Below are 24,540 nucleotides of genomic sequence, written 5' to 3' on the forward strand. Positions count from 1 at the left end.
AAAGAAAACATAAAAAATAAATGAAAATACAACGAACAAAAATATGTATATATAAATAAATAAATACATAAATAAGGGTTTAAACATCATCTTGTTCCTGGTCTGATGATTCAAAAGCAAGGTCTGCCTAGGAGATTTTTTGCTTTTCATTATTTACCCTTTTTACAATTTACTTAGCTTCACCATTTTCTTTTGCAGGAAGAGTTCTCAAATTAGGGCACTAATTTTTTATATTTCCAGGCTTTGTACATCCAAAGAAAATAACTTCATAAGAAATCTTAATATTCTTACCATTTTTATTTTAATTTCACTTTTATTGATGTTTATGCTTTGGTGAGCTTTTTAATTTGCTTAATAAGTTATCGCTTTCATCACCAACTAAGCTACTTTCATTCATGTTTTCTGCGTTTAGCACTATAATCTCTCCTACATCCAAAAGTATTTGGCCTAAACTTTGCTCGTAGGCAATGAGTGAGCCAATCAAATTATTAATAAAATATTTATTCAAATTTTTTGATTCATAAATAGCAACAACTTTGGCATCAAACTTATCAAGTAGACAATGTAGAATTTTATTGACTTTTTCAATGTTTGAAAATTCTTTACCTAAAGCATATAATGATGTCACAATTTAAATAAACCTAGTATACATGTCTAAGATCATCTCATAAGATTTTATGCAAAATAGTTCAAAATCATGCATTAAAGTATTTAACCTGGATTACTTGATTTCACTAGTAACTTCGTATATAGTATGTAATTTATCCCAAATTTTCTTGCCAATAGTACATGTGGATACAAACATATAATCTTCAAATTTTAATTATTATTCCATACTCCATTTATTAAAAGGAATATTAGTTTTAATTCCATCTTTAACATGTGACGACACAGAATAACCAGTTAAAATCATTTGCCACATTTAGTAATCAATTGATTGCAAGAAAGTAGACATGCGAATTTTTCAAAAATCAAAAGTAATATTTTCAAATAAAGGTGGTCGTGTGATTGAATATCCTTCTGCAATATTACAATTACAAAAATTAGCCATGGATCAAAATTCAAAAGTTTTCAAAAACTAGATTTTATGAATCTCGCTCTAATATCACTTGAAAGTTCATGAGGGATGTTAAGCCCTTATGAACTAGTCCCGATGCTAACCAAGAGGGGGTGAAAAGCTTCTTTAAATAAAAGAGAAATCTTTTTATATCTTGCAGCAGAAACGAATTGAATCAATAATAAAAAGATCAATCAGAGATTTCACCGAAGTAGTTAGTCACAACAAAAATAAAGTGTGAAAATAATAAAGAAAAGAACACACCAGATCTATAGTGGTTTGGTCAAACCTTGACCTACGTCCACTCCTCGGAGGCACCCTCCAAGTATTGCACTAAACTCAGCGTCTCTCCTTTAGCCCCCACAGCTAGGCGGAGAAGCCCTTATAAAATCACTTCCACCTTCCCCGGTGCGGCGGAGTAGCCGAGTCCTTGACACCAAAGAGATATTCTTCTTCCTAAAACTTCCCTAAAGATGACCCTTGAATCCGATGGTACTAAGGTGAGACCTTGCTGGAGCAACCATGTGAAACCCCCTCCACACTTCCTTGAAACCCCCTCCAAGGATCTTCTCCCTCTCTCTAACTCCACCCTTTCCTCTCTCCCTTTCAAGTTCTCTCTTCAAGTTTCCTCCAGAAGAATGAAGCTTCAATGACTGCCAAATACACTTTCAAAGTTTTTGACAAAGCTTAAATAGAATAGCTCTAAAAAAAGGCTCTTAAATACACTAAACTGACATTATCGTCCAAGATGATCACAGGATTGTCCCATACGATGTGCTTGAAAAGAGGGCTTTAAAAAATCCTAAAAACTCAATTCTGGTGCTAAAAATCATCCTAGATGATCGCAGGATCATCCAGTGCGATGTGCGAAATTTGACTTGATAGTCCCAAATTATATTAGGATAGTTCAGGATGATCAGTACAAATTTATATATATCATCCAGGATGATATTGTGGATCGTCCGAGATGATTAGAAGAAAAATTATGGTATTCCATTTAGGATGATTTAGGAAAATCAAGTATGTCGGCAAACATTATCCTGTATAATATACAGATCATCCAGGATGATCGAATTGAAAATTTTAACTATAATTAATCCCATAATCACATGATCAATTTATGTATGAATTGTATTGATTGTCCTAGATAATCTAGATTATCCCACATGATTAGAATAAAAATTGAATCTTAAAACCTTGCCTAAATTATTATTGGCAGCAGTTTTCCAAGATTATAAAGGACCATCCTAGATGATCCAAAATCATCCAGTATAATTAGTTTAAAACTTGATCTTTTGGATTTGACTAGATCTCACTCCCTTGAAAGTGTGTGTGCATGGTCACCAAGCAAGTATACTCCCTTACAGGACTTGACTCAAGAAATTAAAAATACATCAATGAATATTACAAATAAAATATGTTCTACCAAAACTTGAGTCTTGAATGGTGCGTCGTAATCCTGAAAAGTTAGTATACATACAAACAAACATATATTGTAAATACAAGTAGATAATAGAAAGTAAGCCATAATATTTATTATCATAAAAAATATAAACTCATAAGCTCGAGTTGCAACAAAAAATTTATTTTAGGCAAACCAAGTGAGGGTGTTAGAACTATGCATGGACTTAGCGAAGAAGTGAACTACTCAGCTTTTATATAAATGATTACGTCTACTAATATAAATTAAGCACTTTTTGATGAATTTTAGATTTTGGCCATACATAAAGAATTGAATCAATTTGTTAGAAATAATATTTGAGAATTGATTGAAAGACTTAAAAATTAAAGTGTTGTTAGAACTAAGTGACTGTTTAAAAATAAAATGAATGATTTAGGTGTAGTGGTTATAAATAAGATAAGATTGATGGTCAAGAGGTATAATCAAATAGAAGGAATTGATTTTGAAGAAACTTTTTCCCTTGTAGACTTGAAGCTATAAGGGTGTTACTAGCCTTTGCCTATTTTAAAGGTTTTAAATTATTTCAAATAGATGTTAAGAGTGTCTTTCTTAATGGGGAGATATAAGAGGATGTTTATGTTGAGCAACCTCAAGTTTTAAAAATTCATAATTCTCTAATTATGTGTTTAAATTGAAAAAGGTAATATATGGACTAAAATAGACACCTAGTGCTTGGTATGAGAGGCTAAGTACTTTCCCACTAGAAAGATCATTTGTTAAGGGAAGTGTGGACACCACTCTCTTCATAAAAAGAGTAGGAGATGACATACTTCTTATTTGAATATATGTTGATGATATCTTGTTTGGATCCATAAATAAAAATCTTTTTGATGATTTTTCAAAAATAATGAGTAGTAAATTTGAAATGAGTTTGATGGGAGACGAGTTACTTTCTTGGTTTTAGCATAAAGCAGAATGAGGATGGTATATTTCTTAACCAATCAAAGTATATTAAGGACATTCTCAAAAAATATAAAATAGATAATGCTAAACCAGTTTTTACACTAATGAGTTCCACGGAGCAGTTAGATAAATACTCTAAGGGACAATCTATTGATAAAAATAATTTAGAATAATAATTGAATCATTAATTTACTTAATAGCTAGTATACCAGATATCATATTTAATATTTGTTTGTGTGCTAGATTTCAAACTGATTTAAAGGAATCACATTTGATTGTCATTAAAACAATTCTGAGATATCTTTTGGAAACTCAAAACTTAGGGATTTAGTATCCAAAGCACAACACTTCTTTTAAAATCATTGAATATTATGATTCAGATTTTATACGATGTATGGTTGATGGAAACAGTACTTCTAGAACTTATCAATTTATAGAAAATTCTTTAGTTTCTTGGTCTAGCATAAAATAAAATTCAATAGCCCTTTATACTGCTAAAGTAGAATATATTGCCTTAGGTAGTTGTATGGCATATGTTCTTTGGTTAAAATAACAACTAATTAATATAGGATTTTCTATTGGCATTATTCCAATTTTTTGTGATAATACAAGTGTCATATGTATTTTAAAGAATCATATTCAACATTTTAGAGCCAAACGTATAGATATAAGACATCACTTCATTAGATATCATGTGGCTAAAGGAGAAATTAAATTACATCATGTTGCTACTAAGAATTTACTTGTAGATAATTCACAAAACTACTAACTTTTGAAACATTTAGCATCTTAAGAACCAGATTAGGTCTAATTGATATTAATGCTTAAAATTGTAATTCTACAAATTGGATTTGTAATGTATTTCATGTATGTTTATGTGTTGGTTTGTTTCTTTGTTTATTTACTAGTGGTTATTTATTTCTCTAGATTGTGTTTATTTATTTTTTGTTAGTATTATTTTTGTTTTTATTTTCATTGTTACATGTCATAGATCTTCGATGATTTATTTTTTAAAAGAGTTTTTATTTATCATGTTTTGAGTTAATTCTATAGACCGTACATGATATTTTTCCTGAGTTGAACAAACAAAAATGAGATTTTTGTAAGGCTGTTATATTGTACGATACATCTTTGTACTGTACGATCTTTTAATTTTTCATCTATATGATTGGGGATAGCTTTCCAATGTTAATTATTTTTCATAGATTGTACATACAAAATCACATTTCATCTGTATGTTCTTGTTGTTAATTTGTCATATGGACAAACCTAACTACCATATATGATATTTATTATTCTAATCAACCGGGATGAACAGGTGTTCGTTTGTACGATCGTACTGGTCAAAAAGGTGCATGAAATGAGTCCTCGAGAATGGCAGTTTATGAAAAGTCATTTCTTTTTTTGTAGTTTTCATTAGTATGTACAAAATCATTTTTGTCCCATACAATCGCATAATCGTACGTATGTACCCATTTTTTGTGTTGTATAATCAAGTCATTTTTCTTTAAATTGGAAGGTATTGGATGTTTTTTCTTCAAACCATCTCGTGTCCTAACTCTAGAAATGGCTAGCAACAACAAGCGCCTACAAACTTCCAAGGCCTCTTCCTCTCATTTTGGTAAACTTAATGAGAACTTTCTCTCAAAAGATAATGAAGAAGCCTACGATCGTTTGTTTGAGGCTAAGATAACTCCATTTCGCCTCCTAATCCAAAGAGACATTAACTTTCCAGTTATGCATCTTTTTGATTCAACTCAATTCTTTTTCATTTTCACTCTGATTTATGCATATCATCATGACACATTCCATTTTTTTCCTTGCAAACATGACACTGAATGAAAATCACACTAGAATGTCTTCATACATTTTTAAGCAGTGAGTAGAGATTACCAAGGAAGATTTGGGCACATTCCTATATCTTAGAACTGGAGGGGTAATGACATACGTAATAACCTCTATATTTGATTTTAACTAGTTTGAAATTAATCAAACTCTTTGAGGTGTTGCTTCAGTCAATCACATATCCCGTGTGTACATCCTGAACCAAAATGCTAGGATCATCGAACATTTATTAAGGATTTTTATTATACTTAAAGCTGTTGATCGTATCAATCTAACTCTTTTATTGTCTACAATCACATACCTTATCATGACCAACACTCCTATAGATGAAGCCCAATTGATTATGGACCATAACTATAAGCATTCTAACATTGTACTCCCTCACAATATGAGAAAGAAAAATGTGGCTTTAGGACTTTTGGTAATCTATATTCTAGAAAAGAAATATAACTTGATTCATCATGATCCACCTACTTAGCTTCATATCTATTTTACTGATGATTATTTATGTTCACTTTTTAAACAAGACCAAGGAACTGAGGGAGAAGAATTTGATGAAGAAGGATCACCTGCTCCAACACCTGTACCTGCTCATGGACAAGATTATCATTTCTATCAAGAAATGATCCAACATTTTGATAGACTAAAATCTCATTTTGATTAGATTGAGACTCACTTAAACCAGCAGGATGCACGGTATAATGAAGACATGGGGTGGATTCAAGGATAGTTTGACTCGGTCAACACTCAAGTAGCTATGATTGATAACTACTTTACGATGTTCACCCCTCATTCGCCTACAGACCAGGATCCTTCAAGATTTTAGTTTTTATTTCTCTATTGTACTTGATTTTAGTGTTATTTTCTTTTTGTAATTATGTGATGACTTAGTTATTTTATTTTCTTTTTCTAGTATAATTTATTGGATGTCTTTGTTTCATGTGCTTAATGAAATGATGTTTGTTATGTGTTGAAGTTATTTTTATTAAATTATTTTAAATCTTTATAGACTAATCAAATGTAGTTAATATAAAGAATGAAATTTTAAAATACTTCTCTCTACAAATTAATTTTCTTACAAAATTTAATTTCTTAAAATTTTAAATTAAATTATGGTTAGATGTAGATTACAAGATCAACTTTATATTCTTATAGACAAATATTATTTAGCTATAATTATTACAAAGGAGATATCTCATTTTTATTTTATTTCTTCTTCATTGTGTTTATTTTTGTTAATTATTATAATTTGTTTTAAAATTTATTGATATTGGAAAGACTAAAAATGTAAAATAATGCATAAAGTGTGCCAGGCTTGAAAAGATGCACAAAATATTCCACAAGTTTAAAAAGATGCATAATGTTCATCAAAATGAAAAGAGGTGCAAAACTGGCCCAAATTGAAAATATGTACGAAGTGTGTCAAAAATTGAAAAGATGCACATGTGCCAAAAATTGAAAAGATGCGCAATATCACCAATTGAAAGTTTCATTCAATTCTTTCCTTTATCTTTTTATCTCATTTTTAAATTCATTTAATCAACTATAATCTCCAAAATTGAATTAGAAACTAATTAACTTTTATTTCATCAATCTTATAATAATTATTTTTATTTAGTATGTCTAAAATGAATAGTGAACCTAGTTGACTTTTTTTATCTTAATTGTTTTTTGATTTAAAATATGAGACTTTCCTTTTCGCATTAGGACATTAATATTATATTTATAAATAGTTTAAAATCTTCTTGTTAATCATCTATTAGATTTATCAATACAAACTTTCTTTTTCAAGAAGTACTGCCCTTTTTAATATCGTTAAAAGGGAGAGTCATTAGTTATTGTTTGATATGTGTATAATTTTTATGTGATTTACATGTGATTTAATCATGTGTGTTTGTTGTGTCTGTATGTATGTGTTTTGTTGTTGTATTATTTTTGAATTTATTTATGATTTATTTTGATTTTAATTGAAATCTCTTATTTTTTAATTGGGCATTCATTGAGGGGGAGCTTAGGAGAAAAATAATTTTTTGTGTTAACTCAAATAATAAGTGTTTTGCAATCATCAAAATCATTAAAAAGGAGAGATTGTTGCAACTTAGATTCCAAGATTAAGTTTTATATGATGTGATTTTTAATGATACCAAAATATTATTATTATGATTATTATTTCTCCTAACATATATTGGATATATTTTCTTTTTATTATTTGTGTGTACTAACATTTCAAGAAAATTATACTCCATACTGCTGAAGACTTCAAGAGAGGGTAGATTAGGGTTTTATATAATGAAGTCTATAAATTTTCTATTTTTCTTGAATCTGAGAGAGTGTGATTATAATTGGATAACCGTACACATACACACTAGGGGAGTGAGTCAAAACTTAAGATTTTAAAAATAATCATACTGTACGATTTCAAATCATAATGGATGATTTGTCACGGTAGTTCCTCAGAAATAAAGTTAATTAAATCATGACTGCTTTTTTTTTTGTATTATTCATACTTTACATTGTATGTTCGTACAGATGACTCATAGAGTACGAAACAGGTGCATAATAATTCATCCCAAACAAACTCATCATTTTTTGAACTATTCATACTATTCAAAGTGGGGTTCGAACATACGACCCATAGAGTACTAAATGGGGTCATCCATGTTCAAACCAAATAAAGCATGATTTGGTTAAACTGATCGTATTGTATGAAGTGAGATCATACAAATAATTCATAGTATCAAAATAAGGTTGGTATAGGATTGTACTGAATGAATTGGTTCGGTTTTGAGTTATCAATACAGTGCAATGTTAGTTCATATAGATGACTAGTAGAGTACAAAATCAGTTTAGTACATGATCGTACATGGATTTTTAAATGTTCGTATAGATGATCTGCAATCATACTACATGATCTGAGCATATTTTGAAAGTTTATTAGGGTTGTTAAGCCCTTATGAACTAGCTCGACTCTAACCAAGAGGGGGTGAATTTGTAATTTTAAAAATTATTAAACACAAAGTAAAAACTTTTTGAAACCTTTTTGAATATTTTAAAACAAACGCAATCAACCACAAAAATTAATATGTGAAAAAATAAAGTGCAGGAATAAAATAGAAAGAAAACATCAAATTTTATAGTGGTTTGGTCAACTTGACCTATGCCCACTCCTTGGAGCCTTTCCTCTAGGCATTGAACTAAAACACAATGAATCTCCTTTTACTCCCACAGGAAAGCAGAGAAGTCTTTATAAACTCCTTTTCACCAACCCTGGTGAGGCAGAAAACCTGAACTCCTTTTGCTTCCTCCAAAAGCAGGTAGAGAACCTTGATCGATTGTTGAAGAAGACCTTCCTAGAGCCACCAAGGAGCCAAAGACGATGAATGAAGAAGACAACTCAAATCCTTACTTAGAGTAACCTTTATGAACACCTCATAAACCCCCCCTCACAATATTCTCTCTCTCGCCCCCAAGCTCTCCCTTTCCTTCTCTAAGCTCTCTTAGGTTTGGAATCAGCAAAAGATGCTTTCAATAATAATCAAGATATCTTATAAAGAAGACCTTAAAATTGCCCTAATTTGCAACTTGCCATCAAAGATTGTCCAGTACGATTAGTGTATTTCATCCCTTACAACTAAGATGATCTGAGTGTGTTGGACAATTAGAACACATTATTTATTCTGATCATCCAGAATGATGATGATATCATCATGTATGATTAGTTCAAGATCATATATATCGTCCAACACATAATTTTAGTAGTCCAACAGAAAACATCTAGATGATAATGAATTATAACTGATCGTCAAGGATAATGTTTAGATCATCCTGTATGATTAGATCAAAATTAGTGATTATCATCCAGCATATAGTTCTAATCATCCAGCATAAACATATGGATGATGTTGAATTATAACTGATCATCCAGCACATAGTTTGGGATGTCCAGCTGATTCAGGAGAAGATTAAGGTTTTTCTAACTGATCATCAAGGATGATCCTACAATCGTCTAGAATGATATGATCGATCAATCTAACCTCAATTACTTTCCTTAATTACCTGACTTGTTTAGGCATGATTGTAATGGATCATCTAGGATTATATGGGATCATTCTGTATGATTTTTTAAAATAATATCATTCCTAAAAGAGTTTAGTTGCTAATTCTTTCTTATTTGAGCCTATTATCCAGGATGATGTGAATATCATCCAGGATGATTTACTTAATCTAGCTAGCTTAACAAAGATGCCATAATTAGGATTTATGTTTTTAACTGATCGTCCAAGATGATTTTCGATGGTCCCATATGATATGATCAAAAATTAAAAAAAAAAAACTCTTAAACTTATAGAATTTCTCCCCTTGAGTGTGTATGTGCAAAGTTACTTAGCATAAGATTTCACCTTATTATATTTGACTCAAGAAAGAGTAAAAATCATTGGAACTAAAGTATAGACTGACTCAATCCTAATCTACCTAATCTTGAGCTGGCTATAATTACAATTGATCTTGTGGACATGAAAAGTTAGTAGATAGGGCAACCAAAATAAATATATAGTAGTAACAATAGTAGAGAAGCATGAATGCCAATAATGTTTATTATATAATCCTTATATCTAGATCTGCATCACGTTTCAGTTGAAATTTTTAGTTTTGTGAATGATTTTTTTATCTTTCATATGTAAGTGTCCTAAAACTGACACTACATGATCTTGCTGTAAATTTTTCTTAAGAGTGGATAAGGAGAGTATTCGGGAGAGTGATTTAGGAGTGAAGAGTGAGAGATCTTTTGAGACAAAATTGTGAGGGGATTAACAAGATTGCCCAAAGATAAGGATCTCTTATTTGTTCTTTAAAATTCTTCCATACTTCCTTAAAGGCTCTTGAGAGAAGATTTTCAAAGAAGATCACAATACTCTGCTCACAAAGAGGGTGAGAAAGGACGTTGGTTTTCTTCCATCACTAGGAGGGTGAGAAAGGTCATTGGTACTCTATAATCACCAAAGTAGTTAGAAAGGACATCGGTACTCTACCGCACCGGGTTGGTGGAAGAGAGATTTGGTAAGGGCTTCTTTGCATTTCTGTGGAGGTAAAATGAGAGTCACTTTGATTTAGTGCAATGCTTGAAGAAAGAGTCATCAAGGAGTGGACGTAGGTTTAGTTGGACTAATCCACTATAAAATTTGATGTTCTTCTATTCTTTTACTTTTTACTACATTTTTTTTGCACTTTAAGTTATTATGGTTGAAAAATATTTTGTAAAAATTTATCATTGTGTCAAATATCTTGAATCGGTTTTCTAAAATTCAAGAGAATTTTTTAAATTACAAATACACCCCCCTTTTGGTTAGCCTTGGGACAGTTTTATTAGGTTTAACTACCTACTCAAAGTTTTATAAACTATTATTCACATCAATACCAATGATAGTTAATAGTGTACCATGATACTTTATAAGCAAGAATATGATGTCAAAACTTAAGACTGGTCGACAAAACCTCCACCCCAACATACTAGTACTAAAAGCCCAAAATATCTACTCAAATGTGTATATTAGATTAATGCAACCTGTATACTGTGCAAGGCATGGTTGAGATAAGTGCCTCCATAAACAAATTGACCATGCATATGACTCCTCCAAAATGTTAAAAATAAATGTTATTGTATTTCTTCTTACATTCCTATCTTTCATGTACAACATCTTAATATTAAACTTTACCACAATGTGAATGATAATTTCTCTTGGTTTAAGATCAATCTATCTTCATATAATTGGGAGTATAAATAATTGATGAATCTAGAGGTTGCACTATGTCCACTGAGACGTATGGGATTTGAATATGTAAGTGTGTTCCTAATAAATGATACCTTCCATAATTCACCCAAGCATTGACTAATACAAGCATGCAATCGCCGAAGGCATGGACGTGATTATGCAAAACTATGTACACAACATAATGCAAATATCTTATGGGTTGATGAAAAAGCCTAAAATTTAACATAAATTTTTATGGATCTCCACATATGGCAAATTCAAGATCACTTATTGTTGGATAATACATGCCTTCCAATATTTCATCGGGTATCTCAAGCGCATGAGCTGCCACTGTTGTTTTGCAGAAGCATCAAAATACTGCTCATTATTCCACTCATCTTTATTCATGCACATACCTACAAATGTATTCATGCTAACCATTCTATCGACTGTGCTTGTAATCCTCACATAGTAATCCCTAATAAGTTCATGTGCTCTACCCTCTCCTTCAAAACTAGGTCAGACATATTCTAAGTCTATATCATCTAAATTATCACCAAACTCACAACTTGCGCTGCTGCTCGTAGTTACATACCCTTTAACAATTACAAGTTCAAGTTGTGAATTCTCATCTTGAATGTCCAGATGGTGACGTGTTTCAGCTAACATGTTAAACGCATTCTTCAAATTTATATATGTATGAGAACTTCTTGCATTAAAAAAAAAAAAAAAAAAAAAAAAAAAAAAAAAAAAAAAATTTAATAAAAAAAAAAAAAAAAAAAAAAAAAAAAAAAAAAAAACAACAACAACAACAATAACTATGCATCAATGCGCCACTTACTGTGTAAAGGATCTACCAATGGATCTCTAAACCAATAAATTCATCTGTTGTTCATCCCCAAAGCAAAATATGTTCTCCCTATTGCGAAAGACATTATTCTCCTCATTGTATTGTGTAACATCAAACTCTTTAACCTCAACATATACTATAAAAAATTTACTGTAAGCATGATGTAAGACTACTTCACAGATCTTATCATCATCAATGTCTAACGTAAAAAACACACCTCTAACGGGAAGTCGGCATATTAGTTTGACCCGAACTTTAGTTGAATCTAAAATTAGAGCTCTAACAACTAATGATTTTAGTTGTTCTATGTTTATATTTGTTAGTATTTGTAGTGATATAGTATGACCACTATGACAAGTTGGGGATGCTCATCATACACTAACAATAGGGAAGCAAAGCGCCTCATCATTTTTCTTCTTATAATGAAATTATAAAATTAAAGGAATATAATACAAAATCAATTGACCGACTTTAACTTTGGATAAACATAACTCGACTAATATTCATTATCTAAGTGTTTAGTATTACTTTTTCACAAGTTAGTATAAATGTCATAAAAATATGAAAATTATTGAGCACTATAATTGTATTATAGTTATTAATAATATTTTTATAAATGCATATTTTATTTATTTTTGAAAATGAAATTTAACATAGTCAAAATTCATAGAAAACTTCCATTATTCCTCTATATAAAATGCATTATTCATTTAATAGATTGTGAAACCAACAATAAAAAACACAAATTAGGAAATGTGTCCTTAGTTTATAGACATAGAATATACTCTCGTATTAATTTCATAAACATATACTCAATATGAGTAAATATATGATTGGACAATCTAGGAATTATTTAATTTTAAAATTATACTAACAAAAAAAAAAAAAAAAGCATAAAACATGTACTCAATGTAAGTGAATCATATTCTTAAAATTACATAAAAATGTATCTTTCAGAATTTTTAAACAAAATGTAGACAATAAATATTCTAGATCAATTAAAAAAAAAAAAAGAACCCAATTTTTTTTTAACAAAGCTACAAAATTAACTTGAAGATTCACAAAATAAAAAAAAAAAATCTACAATCTAAAATAATATTTCAAAACATAAAACCTAAATCTAAGATTTTTACTGTGTTTTCATCTAAATATTTCTAGCACTCACTAATCTAAGGGGTTGTTTGGTAGCACTCACTAAGCTAAGAGCTTGTTTGGTTGCCTGAAAAAAGGAATGCAGTGTAAAAAAAATGTGATGTAAAATGAATACTTTGGAGCTGAAAAATGAATGTAGGAATTTACTTTATTTTGTTTGCTTTGAAGTAAAGTGAAGGTTGTGATCAAGATGGCCGGTGGTGGGGTGGCAGTAGATCGGTGGCTTGCGGGCGACCGTAGGGTCTGACAGGACAGACGGTGGCGGCATAAGGTAGTTGTCTTGGGCGGTCAAGGAAGTACTTGAGCTGTGTAAAATATTCTCTCTGAAATTGGGATAGAATAATTTTATCTCAAAAGTAAACTAAAATGAAATACAATGCAATTATTTTACTTTATCTTGGATTTGCTTTTTAACCAACCACACAAAAAAATGAAAAAGTAATTTACTTTACTTTCATTCATTTTTCTTCCAATCAAATAGCCTATATGCATTTCAACACAAATCAATTAAATCTTGCAGTAAACTAAGACAAGAACATGTCATTTCAAAAAATAAATTTGCCCAAAAGAAAATAATTTACCTCTTCTCGCCGGTCAATTGTGGGAGCTTTTATTTTGTACAGAGACCGGATGGGAGAACAGTCCGGTGGGTACCCAGCGGCACCCAGCGAAATCGAGTGAGGGCACCGAACTGGTTACCCATCAATTAAATGACATGACATATTTTTATTGATCTCCATACGACCTCTGCACTCCGCACATAATAATTCTTCCAATTGTGGAGGGGAAAAACGAATAGAAAAAAAGTGAAGGGGCACGGGCGACGAATGCAGTGGTGCGTAGGAGAATAGCCCCGCCTGTTCAAGCGGCGGCTAACTTTACTATGCTGTATTTTAAGTATGCTAAAAATTTGTCTTAATTTCTGCTCCATCGATGGAGGAAGCGAAGGCTGCCGCGTACTACGATGAGCTTACTCGCAAGGGCGAGGGCGCCGCGCGCTTCAAGCAGGGCCTCGGCTTCTCCTCCTCCTCCTCCTCTGGTACCTTTTCCCAAAAACCCTCGTCTTCACACTCCTCTTACTTCTCCAACTTCGTCCGGGCAACGAGTCCCGGCAAAGCCGAGAAGCAAGCTCAGCTAGAAACTATCCAGGCCAAGCTCCGGCGATCCCAGCGATCTTCCTCACCTAATTTCCGTTCTTCGGAGCGCTGCCGAAGCCCCGAGAGGGACGGTTGCGCTCGCCGCCGCTCCTCCAGTAGGGAAAGACAGAGGGAACGAGATGGGGACTGCAGATTGCGCAGTAGGGCTAGGGGAAGAAGTTCGAAGAGTTGCTCGGAGGATGAGGTGAAAGAAAGGGAATGGTATCGCCGGAATAGGAATGGGATGAGAGATGGGCATTGCTCGCGGCGAGGGAGTAGGAGCCGTTCGCCATCAAGGATTTCATCCAGTAGGGATTTAAAAAAGGATCATAGGAGGGAGGAACGTAGGCCACGTCATAGGATCTCTTCTGAGAAGGGTGATGCACTGGATTTTGCTCGTCTGATCGAGGGCTATTCGCAAATGGTAACTATGAAGCCGCTGATTCGTTTTTTTGCACTTTCATATGTTTTTGTTTCTCCCTTTGGTGATTGATGGCATTATTTTCAATGTTTAAATGATTCGTTACTTAAAAACTTATTATTATTCAGGTATATTTGCATGCCATTAAGGTTTATGAGATGTAGAGTAGTAGGCTCTTAATTTTGTTTTAGGGTTTAGGGTTTTTTTAATTTTTATGACATACTAATAAGATAGGTATGTGATCACCACTTAATCTAATAACTCCTATGCCTTGTTTGGTTGCGCCATTCCTTTTGCATAAGCCGGTAGAAAAGCAATTATTCAGTAAACGGAGTTCTCCCAAAAATTATTTAAGCAATTTATTACTTGTTTGATTACATCTTTTTTTTTACTGTGTACGCAAACGTAAAAGCTGACTAAAATACATATTTTCCCTCTAACTAGTCAATAAGTATTTTGGAGACGACCCCAACCTTCATTTCATCTTCAATGCCGATCAACTTCCGAGGGCTTCAATACCCCGACGGTCCTCTGACCACCATCTGAATCACTTTGTTTGCTTTCAAGGCGACCAATAAGGCGAATACATCGTCCTCTATTCCCTCTCAGAAACCTACTCCCCACCGCAGACGCCAATGAGAAATGCTGCTTCTGGTGTGGCGCAACACTTGGATAGTTCGAGCTGCTCATAGTTCAACCAATGGCCTGCATGCCAGGAGCCGACAATTTACTTTGCTTGCCAAAAGCCTGCAGTGCTTTTCCAAGAATAATGACTTTCTTACATTCCTCCAGTTGTTGCAGCAGTGAATGTTATTACACTATGCTAAAGAGAGGGTGTCATTCGATGGGTCAGACCTCGCAAATTCTTCATACATGAATATTGTATCAACGTAAAGCAATTTCGTTACCTTTCTCAGCTAAATGCACATATGCAGGCTAAACCTCTATTTCGATGAACTAATCTGTCTCAGCGTCGATATGTTACTTCGAAACTAGAGCGATGATTCTTCCAATGTGTTCTGATTCATCTTCTTCTTCAGACGTTTACTAAAGAAAACATTATCAGCAGCGGAGCAAATTGTAACTACTTAACTTCCTATATCACAAACATTTATATGCACTTTCACTGTAACCATTGTTAATAGCAATACCGATAATTGATCATCATATTTTGAATGTTTGCTCAGTCCGTATTACAGCCGAAATGGGGGAGGGAACTGGAAAATAGCGAAGGGAGAAACCAGATGTTCGAGGAGGAACAAAAGGTCTCTGAAGAGGGACGTGAGGGGGACGTTCGAACGTGAGGGGTAAAATCGGTTTCTTCGTCTGAAAACTCAGGTATTGGACGTTTGTAAGCGGCATTTTTTTCCTTTTGAGATCGGCAGTAATACTGAGAAATAGGAAAAGGTTTGCTACAAAAGGCGTGTTAACAAACAAGAGAAAGTAAATGTTTGCACCGATGTAAAATAGAAACAGCGTAAATAAGGAGAAACAAACGAGGCCCTAGTTACATTTTCGATTCATTTATTTTCGGGGTAATTTATAGCCCCGTCCTTTTTACAATGTTGAAATAAGGTAGCATGTAGAGGTAAGGGTTGCATATATAAGAACCTCATCAGAACGCTATTGACAGGAGCCATATGCGCTACGTATACATACCTCTTTGCTTGTTATGTGTTATGATTCTTCAAGTAGGTTGCTAGGAAGACTTTCTCATTGCAAATCCTCTTAAATTTTAGATTTTTTTTGGTGTACAAGTCTAGTTAGTTGATAAGTTTTGAAAAAACTGAAAATTCTGGATCCCGTTTGGTTACTTGTTTGTTCATAACATGTTCTGTAAAATGATGACTTCATCCACTTATTTTGAGTGTGAAATGAAATCGTCTTCTTTGGGAGAGTTTTAAGAATGTTTGTATAATAAGAAAACAGTTGGTGTTTAAATAAATCCATTGAGATAATGGATATTAAAGGTGCATGCTTCCACTACCAACACCCAGGACTCTGATAGTAACAAACCGGGCATATCACCCACCGCTTAAGCTTAACAAACTAGTAATATCTTAGCCTTACACGTGCATTAGTTTACTCTATATAAACACTCACCATACAAGAGTTCATCCTTGGAAGCAATACTGAAAGATGTCTGTAGCTATACCTTTCATATACTTTCTTTTTTATACTCTGATATAGCTTTAGCTAAGCTGTCTTCATGGTATCAGAGCTTTTGATTCTTTTCACAATGGCTCCATTGTCCTCCTCGCAAACCACAGAGGACTCCACTGAAACTGTCACCATAACCAAACCCATTCCTTCCTCTTTTGAAGCTAGTTTTGTTTACTATCAAAACCATCGTACCTATTACCCTCTCCAATGACAACTATCCAATGTGGCGCTATCAGATACTCATGCTATTGCGAGCAAACAGATTCGCTGACCATCTCTACAACTTTGCTATGCGACCACAACGCCTTCTCCAGCAACCTGACAACACCAACACCACTCTTCCCAACCCCTCCTATACTCAATGGCTCTTCATCGGCCAAAACCTAGCCGTCGCCATATGTTCCACCATAACGACTTCCATACTGCCCTACGTTCTTCATCTAGATAGCTACTTTGACATTTGGAGCACCCTTGAACTACGCCTCCAAGCCTCAAATAAATCTAGAATCTTTCAACTAAAGAATGAACCCCATAATATTTCCATGAAGAACCTCACAATGGTATAATATCTCACTAACATCAAAATTCTTGTGGACAATACCGCAGCAGTTGGATTCGCTGTAGATCCCAAAGACATCATACTATTCATCCTCAATGGATTACCTCCTCCCTATCAAGGATTCAAGACCTTTATTCGTACACACTATCACCCATCAGCTTAGATAGCCTATACTCTCTACTGATTAGTGAAGAAATCAACCTGGAAAATGAATCCAGTAGAGATCATTATTCAGCTGATCTGCATACTGCTCTGTATGCGTCTAGAGGATGAGATCGTAGAGACAGAGGTTGCTTCTCTCCTAATACTTCTCCAGTTAGTCGCACCAATCCTCAGTCCCAGACCACTTGTCAAATTTGCAATAAGAGGGGTCACTCAGCAACCCAATGCTAGCACCATCTGAACATTAACTACATAACCACCTCTCCGACACCCTCCAAGGCATTTGTTGTAGATACGTTGTCTTCCAAACTCGACTAGTACATCGACTTGGGTGCCTCGTTGCACCTCACTCATTCACTGGGCAATATTGATCAATTGATACCATATCAAGGAACGAGCAATATTACCATTGGCAATGGAGGTAATATACCAATAGCTCATACTGGTGTTGAAATCCTTCCCATCCCTACTTGTAAGTTAAATCTATCTCAAATCTATCACGTTCACCATATCTCCCACAACCTCCTCTCAGTTTCTAACCTTACTCAAGACAATGACGTCTCTATTTCTTTTTCCTCTTTTGGTTTCTCCATCAAGGACGTGAAGACCCAGAAAATTCTCTTAAAAGGTCATTGTCGAATTGGTCTCTACACCATTAAATTTCTCAACCCAGATACCTCCAAAGTTGCTCTATCGGCCAACATCTCTCCCTCCATCTGCTGGTATAGCAGGCTTGGCCATCCGCATTCCCGAGTCACAACAGTTATCTCTCAGCAACATCAACACTTAGCTATCCTACTATTGTTAATTTTTTTCTCACTGTAAGGCTTTCAAAAGCCATAAACTAGTCTTTCCAGTAAATAAACATTCTGTATCTTCTCCTCTTGCTTTACTGCACTTGGATATATGGGGACCGTCTCTGGTTTTTTCTCATTAAGCATAATTATAGACAATTTTTCTCTGTTTACTTGGTTATTCCCAATGTTTCACAAAATAGAGGTTCCTCAAATACTCCTAAACTTCACTACTTCATTGAAAAACAACAATCTCATTCAATAAAATGCTTACGGATAGATGGCGGCAAGGAATTTTTAAACTCAACGCTAAAATCCTTTCTCCAAAAAAAGGGCATTCATCACCAAATTTCTTTTCCCTATATCCCTGAACAAAACGACACCGCCGAACACAAAATTAGACATCACCGAAACTGCTAGAACACTTTTACACACAGCCAGTCTTCCCTATCAGTTCTGGCCAGATGATGCTCTTATGACAGTTCACCTTATCAACCGCATGCCCTCTACAACTATAGCTAACACCTCTCTTCTTCAGCTTTTATACAACCAAACACCCGACTACTCTCATCTCAAAACATTTGGGTGTGCCTGCTATCCTTGGCTGCCTCTAGCTCAACAACACAAATTGGAACCTCGAGCTCCTGAATGCATTTTTCTGGGGTATTCCAATTCCTACAAGGGCTACAAATGCCTTGTCCTATCCATCAACAAAATAATTCTCTCACGACATGCTGCCTTTGATGAACACAATTTCCCATACAATTCATCCTCACAACCTCCTTCTACAAACCAAAAATCACACCCTACAACCACCAATCCGCTTCTCCTAATTCCTGCCTCACAATCTCCCCCAACTACAACAGCCAATACCACCTCCTAGCCGACACCTCAGTCAAATTTTCCTACGTCTCACACAAATTTTCTAGCTTCCTCCTCTCTAACTCTTCACCCATATCCCCTCAACCTTTACAAGAACCTATCCACATTCCTCATCCAATGATAACAAGGCTCCAAACTTGCTCTCTAAAACCTTGAACTCTACTTAATCTACTTCACACCATTTAACCAAATGTCCCACCGCCAACCACAGATCCAACCACATATTCTGAAGCATTGAAATACCATCACTGGAGAGAGGTCATGGTCTTAGAATTCTTGGCCTTGCAAAAACAGGGGACATGGACCCTAGTATCTCCTCCTCCCAAAGCCAATATACTTGGTTGCTGGTGGACTTATCGTTTCAAATTTCATTCAAATGGAATACTGGCTCGTTATAAAGTAAGGCTAGTCGCTCATGCCCGTCGACAACAACATGGCCTTGACTATCACGACACCTTTAGTCCAGTAGCCAAAATGCCATCTATCCGTGTCCTACTTTTTGTTGCTCTTCATCATCATTAGCCTGTACATCAACTTGATGTGGCCAACGCTTTTCTTCATGGAGATCTCCATGAAACTATCTATATGTCCCAACCCCGTGGCTCTAGGACACCCTACATCTCAAACACATATGTCTCCTCCACAAGGCCATCTATGGCCTCAAAAAAGCCCCCATCAATGGTTCAATACCTTCTCCAAATATCTTCAAACCCTTGGATTCACTCACAACTAGCTATCCAAAAATCACATCAAACTATATCTCCTCATCTATGTCGACGACATACTGCTCACTGGAAATGATCCCGATGCCATGCTCACCTTCATTCAACAAATCAGTGATAAATTCACAATGAAATACTTGGGTACTGCTCATATTTCCTTGGCATTACCATACAAACCACACTCAAACGTACTTTCTCTCTCAAATAGCATGCACCCAATCAATCCTTCAACAGGCAGGTCCAAACCTGTAACTCTCTCTCCAATCCAACCTCAACCAAACCGAATCTCCAACTCTTCTTTGATCCCGTTCTACAAACTCCACTTATATATCGTCAACTAACGGGATCTCTCCAATACCTCACAATAACCCGACCATATTATCTTATTCGGTAAGTCTCCTATGCCAACACATGCATGATCCACAGCCGATCCACTTCCATCAGCTCAAGCGACAGCTTTGCTACGTCAAAGGTACTTGCAGCTTCAGTCTTCCTATATCTCCAGGACCATTGCAACACACTTCGTTCTCAGATGCTGATTGGGCAAGCGATCCACACACTCGCAGATCAACATCAGGCTATTGTTCTTTCTTAGGCACCACCCTTATATCCTGGTCTGTTAAGAAATAGCATAGAGTTGCACGCTCCTCCACGGAGGCGGAATATAGAGTGCTCGCAGCTGCTACAGCAGATGCCTTATGGCTTCAAAGGCTCATGGCTGATTTTCACTTAACCACTGCCAACCGCTCTATTATGGGACAATACCTCAGCCATCATCCTCGCCAACAACCTAGTATTCCACGCCAGGACAAAGCATATAGAAATTGATTATCACTTCATCAGGGATCACATACAGGCGAAGCATATCACTATAATCCCGATCGGCACAGTGGATCAGGTAGCCGACATCCTCACTAAGCCACTCTCCAGTCTCCACCATCAAGTTCTACGAGCTTCGCTCCAAATTGACGGTCCAATCACCACCGTCACTTTGTGGGGGAGTAAAGGCGCAAGCTTCCACTACCAATACACAAGACTCTAATAGTAACAAACCGGGCATATCATCCACCACCTAACAAACTAGTAATATCTTAGCCTTGCATGCGTATTAGTTAACTCTATATATACACTCACTGTACAAGAGTTCATCATTGGAAGCAATACAGAAATACCTTTCCTATACTTTCCTGTTTATACTCTGATACAGCTTTAGCTAAGCTGTCTTCAGATAGAACAAACTAACCATCTTTTTTCAAAATATAGTTTCTAACTTAAAAACAACTAAGTGATCCTTGAGATGGATTTATTATTTATTGAGATTTTTCAAATGCATATCACTTATAAAAATGGATATAATACAACCCAGATTGACTATTTTCTTATTAGAAAATTAAATCGTTTAGATTGCAAAGATTGTAAAGTTATTCCGAGTGAAAATTTATGTACCCAACATCGATTATTAGTTTTGGACTTTAAGATAAAGGGGCATAAAATAAAAAATAAAGTAAAACAATTTTCTAGGATTAAATGGGGACATTTAAAAAATATTTACAAAAATATTTTTGGAAATAAGATTTTAGATCTTAAGATTTTGTCTGTGCATGAGGATGCTAATATTATGTGGGAAAAGGTGAATAGTGATATTAAGAATATTGCAAAAGATGTCCTTGGAGTATCAAAGGGAAAAGCGTCCCAAAGAAGCATAAGTCAACATAAGAATATGAAGTAGTAGAGATATTCCCCAGGTTGCCAAAAAGCAGATAATGGTTGCCGCGAAGATCATCCAAGAGGCAGCAAAATAGATGTATACCATGCCTCACCGTCCTCTCATGCCAACAGGGAATGTTAGTTAAACCAAAAGACAAGAAAAGTCCAAGTCCCGTTGACATCAGATTAACCAAAACTTTGAAAGATGAGCAGTGCAGCCTAAATCCAAACGAAACCAGGACAAGTCAAAAATGCTTGCCAACCACCGGCAAAACAGCCACCAAAGCCCATCATAAGAGCCCAACTAACATAAATGAAAATTGAGAAGAGAGAAGCAACAAAAATAGTCACAGTCAGGCAATAAGAGAGCTCACAAGTTCCACATGTTTCCACCCAGCAAGCTGATGTCGAATAACTTTTTTAATTTTAAAGCAAACAGTAGTGATGCTGTCAAAATTTGTACCAAACCTCCTTGCATTTCTCTCTCTCTCTAGATGTGATATAGAGACGAGAAATGACTAAATAATAAAACTATTTTTGGACTGTGAAGATGCTCTATGCCAGAAATGTACTCAAATACTTTTAGTAAATTTGATCTCATGAGAAAGGGGCAAATTATTCTCTGCGGAGTCCGGATGTCATCCAAAGGTAAATAAATATGTGTCATGTCACTTCAAAAGTGTACCGCGCTCAGTATCAAACACGGTACCAAGCAGTACCGAGCTTCGATACACCCGGTACCGCTCTCTGTACCAAGCGGTACTGGACGGTTCTCCCGTCCGGTGTCCGCACAGAATAATCTCTCTGAAGCTCATCCCAGGAATCAGATTAGATAAAGTTTTAAAGTAGTCACATGTAATTACAAAAATTGCGAAGAGGTAGAACTTGAATATTTCTCTGAAAGAGATTATTAACAATTTTTAGTTCTCCAGCCAAAGCCAACCAGGTATAAGATGAATAGCTAAGTGCATAATGTCTATGCTACCAAAATTTATAGCAAGAAACTTGCTGCCAATCTAGGAAAAAATTACACAAAAATTCTTTAGACTTGGGTTGCTCAGAATCAAGCCAAATCAGAGGAACGACCGAAGATTCCTTAATAGAAATAGCTTTGATAGCTTGTTGAACATGGGTAGGGAATTGGGAAAGAAGGTTTCAAGCATTAGAAATGCTGATATTATTAATATTAGCATATGATACTACAACGAACACACCAAACAAGCAGAATAAAAGTTAGGACCAACTAAATCCTTTTTTTTTTCACATAGAAACACATAATTTTGAGCATATACGTGAAAAGGTTGGAGTAGCTCCAGTAGAAGATAAGATTAGAGAAAGTCGCCTTAGATGGTTTGGTCACTTAAAACGGCGGCCTTGCGATGACCCGGTTAGGAGAGTAGAGGTATTAGATTTGACTTATGTTAAGAAAGGTAGGGGTAGACCTAAAAAGACTTGGTTAGAAAATATTAGGAATGACCTTTCTTTATTATATTTAAACGAGAATTTGACTTTTAATAGGACACAATGGAGAAAAAGGATTCATGTAGCCGACCCCACGTAGTGGGATAAAGGCTTGATGTTGTTGTTGTTGTTGTTGTTGAGATTTTTCAAATGCAATGGGCTTTTGCATTAGCTACTTGATTGCCAAATCTTTCTCATTACTATTGATATGTGATGGTTTACATCTCCCATATCACCTTAAAAAAAGCACTGATTTCAACGGACAATTTCATTTCACTAAAGTTTGATCATCAGGAGTTTTATGTGCTATAGTTATTTTTCTTCAATATTATGTAAGGGTTTGGAAGTTGATTTGAAATCAAAAGCACTCAATTCGTGGTTAAAGTGTCCTGATAACTAGACTGTTAATGATTTTATTTTGAGACAAGTCCATCCTAGCTCATAATCATCTTAAAATTTTTTGTTCAATCTTGATTCGAGCCAAAATTAGCTGGTTAGATTTGTGTTGAGCTCAATCTGGGCGATATATACATGCATTCATGCTGGGCCATATATACATGCATTCATGCTTTTGCATGCATAAAACATAGATCCATAAATGTATATATCTATTAAATGTACATTTTGATCTGTGCTTAAGCAAACTCAATTCAATTTAGATCTAGCCTCAATTGAAGTTCAATTCAAGTCAAGCTTGGCCCATTAGTTGGGTCATTTCATTCCTAGAGCCGGAAAAAAATAAAATAAAATAATCATTCCTAGAGCCAAATATAAATCCTATTTCGAGTAATCATCTTTGATTCAAATTCACACTCCTATTGATAAATGTTACGGTCTCCTTCTGTTGGTGTTGATTTAATTTTGTCTGTATTAGGACTAGATTTTTCTATACATCTTACCCACTGGTAAATTTGATTAATGCCTTTGTTGTGGTGATTAAGAAAACCAGTCATCATTTTAGTCTTAATTTTGAAAGCCAGAACCTCTTAGGATGTTGACCTTGTTTAATAATTGGCTATATATTTCTTAGAGTTGTTTGCTATCTTCAACCGTTAATTTTTTTGTTAACATGGTCCTAGTTGGAACATAGGATTGTTATACTACCTTGTGAAATGGGTTTTCTATGCTGAAAGCAACGATTAACCTCCGATTTAATCCATTTCAGGAATATCAAAGATTGACATGATCTATTAACCATGCCAATTTTTGTTTTTACTGGCAACTTCCTGATTTTTAATTTTTTTATCCAAAGGTTATTTTGTTGCATTTAAATGCGAGCTTCTATTTGTAAGTCGTGGAAATGGAAAAAACTTGTACTATTTTGTTGATTATGGAGTTGGGAAAATTCCTGTTTTGTACAATTCATGTTTTGGAGATGTGCATACTTCTAAATATGAACCTGAATGTTTAAATTGTCGAAACTGAAGAAAGTTTCCCTATTTGGTTGATTTAAGATGAGGAAATTTCTCTCGTAGAACTCGTGCTTGAGGATTGTTTGATTCCCTAAAAATGTG

General features: G+C 34.7%; 1 protein-coding gene across 1 annotated transcript in view; it reads left to right on the top strand.

Annotated features, from left to right (window-relative positions):
* Nucleotides 1–13,822: 13,822 nt before the first annotated feature.
* LOC110116506 (serine/Arginine-related protein 53) overlaps nt 13,823–24,540 on the top strand; it is a 34,783-nt gene continuing 24,065 nt past the window's right edge. The window contains exon 1 of the mRNA XM_020850127.2: nt 13,823–14,579. Coding sequence (XP_020705786.1) covers nt 13,953–14,579 — 627 coding nt within the window. The 5' untranslated portion in view covers nt 13,823–13,952. The remainder of the gene's footprint in view (nt 14,580–24,540) is intronic.

Source organism: Dendrobium catenatum, unplaced genomic scaffold (genome assembly GCF_001605985.2).
Source record: "Dendrobium catenatum unplaced genomic scaffold, ASM160598v2 fragScaff_scaffold_515, whole genome shotgun sequence".
NCBI lineage: Eukaryota > Viridiplantae > Streptophyta > Magnoliopsida > Asparagales > Orchidaceae > Dendrobium > Dendrobium catenatum.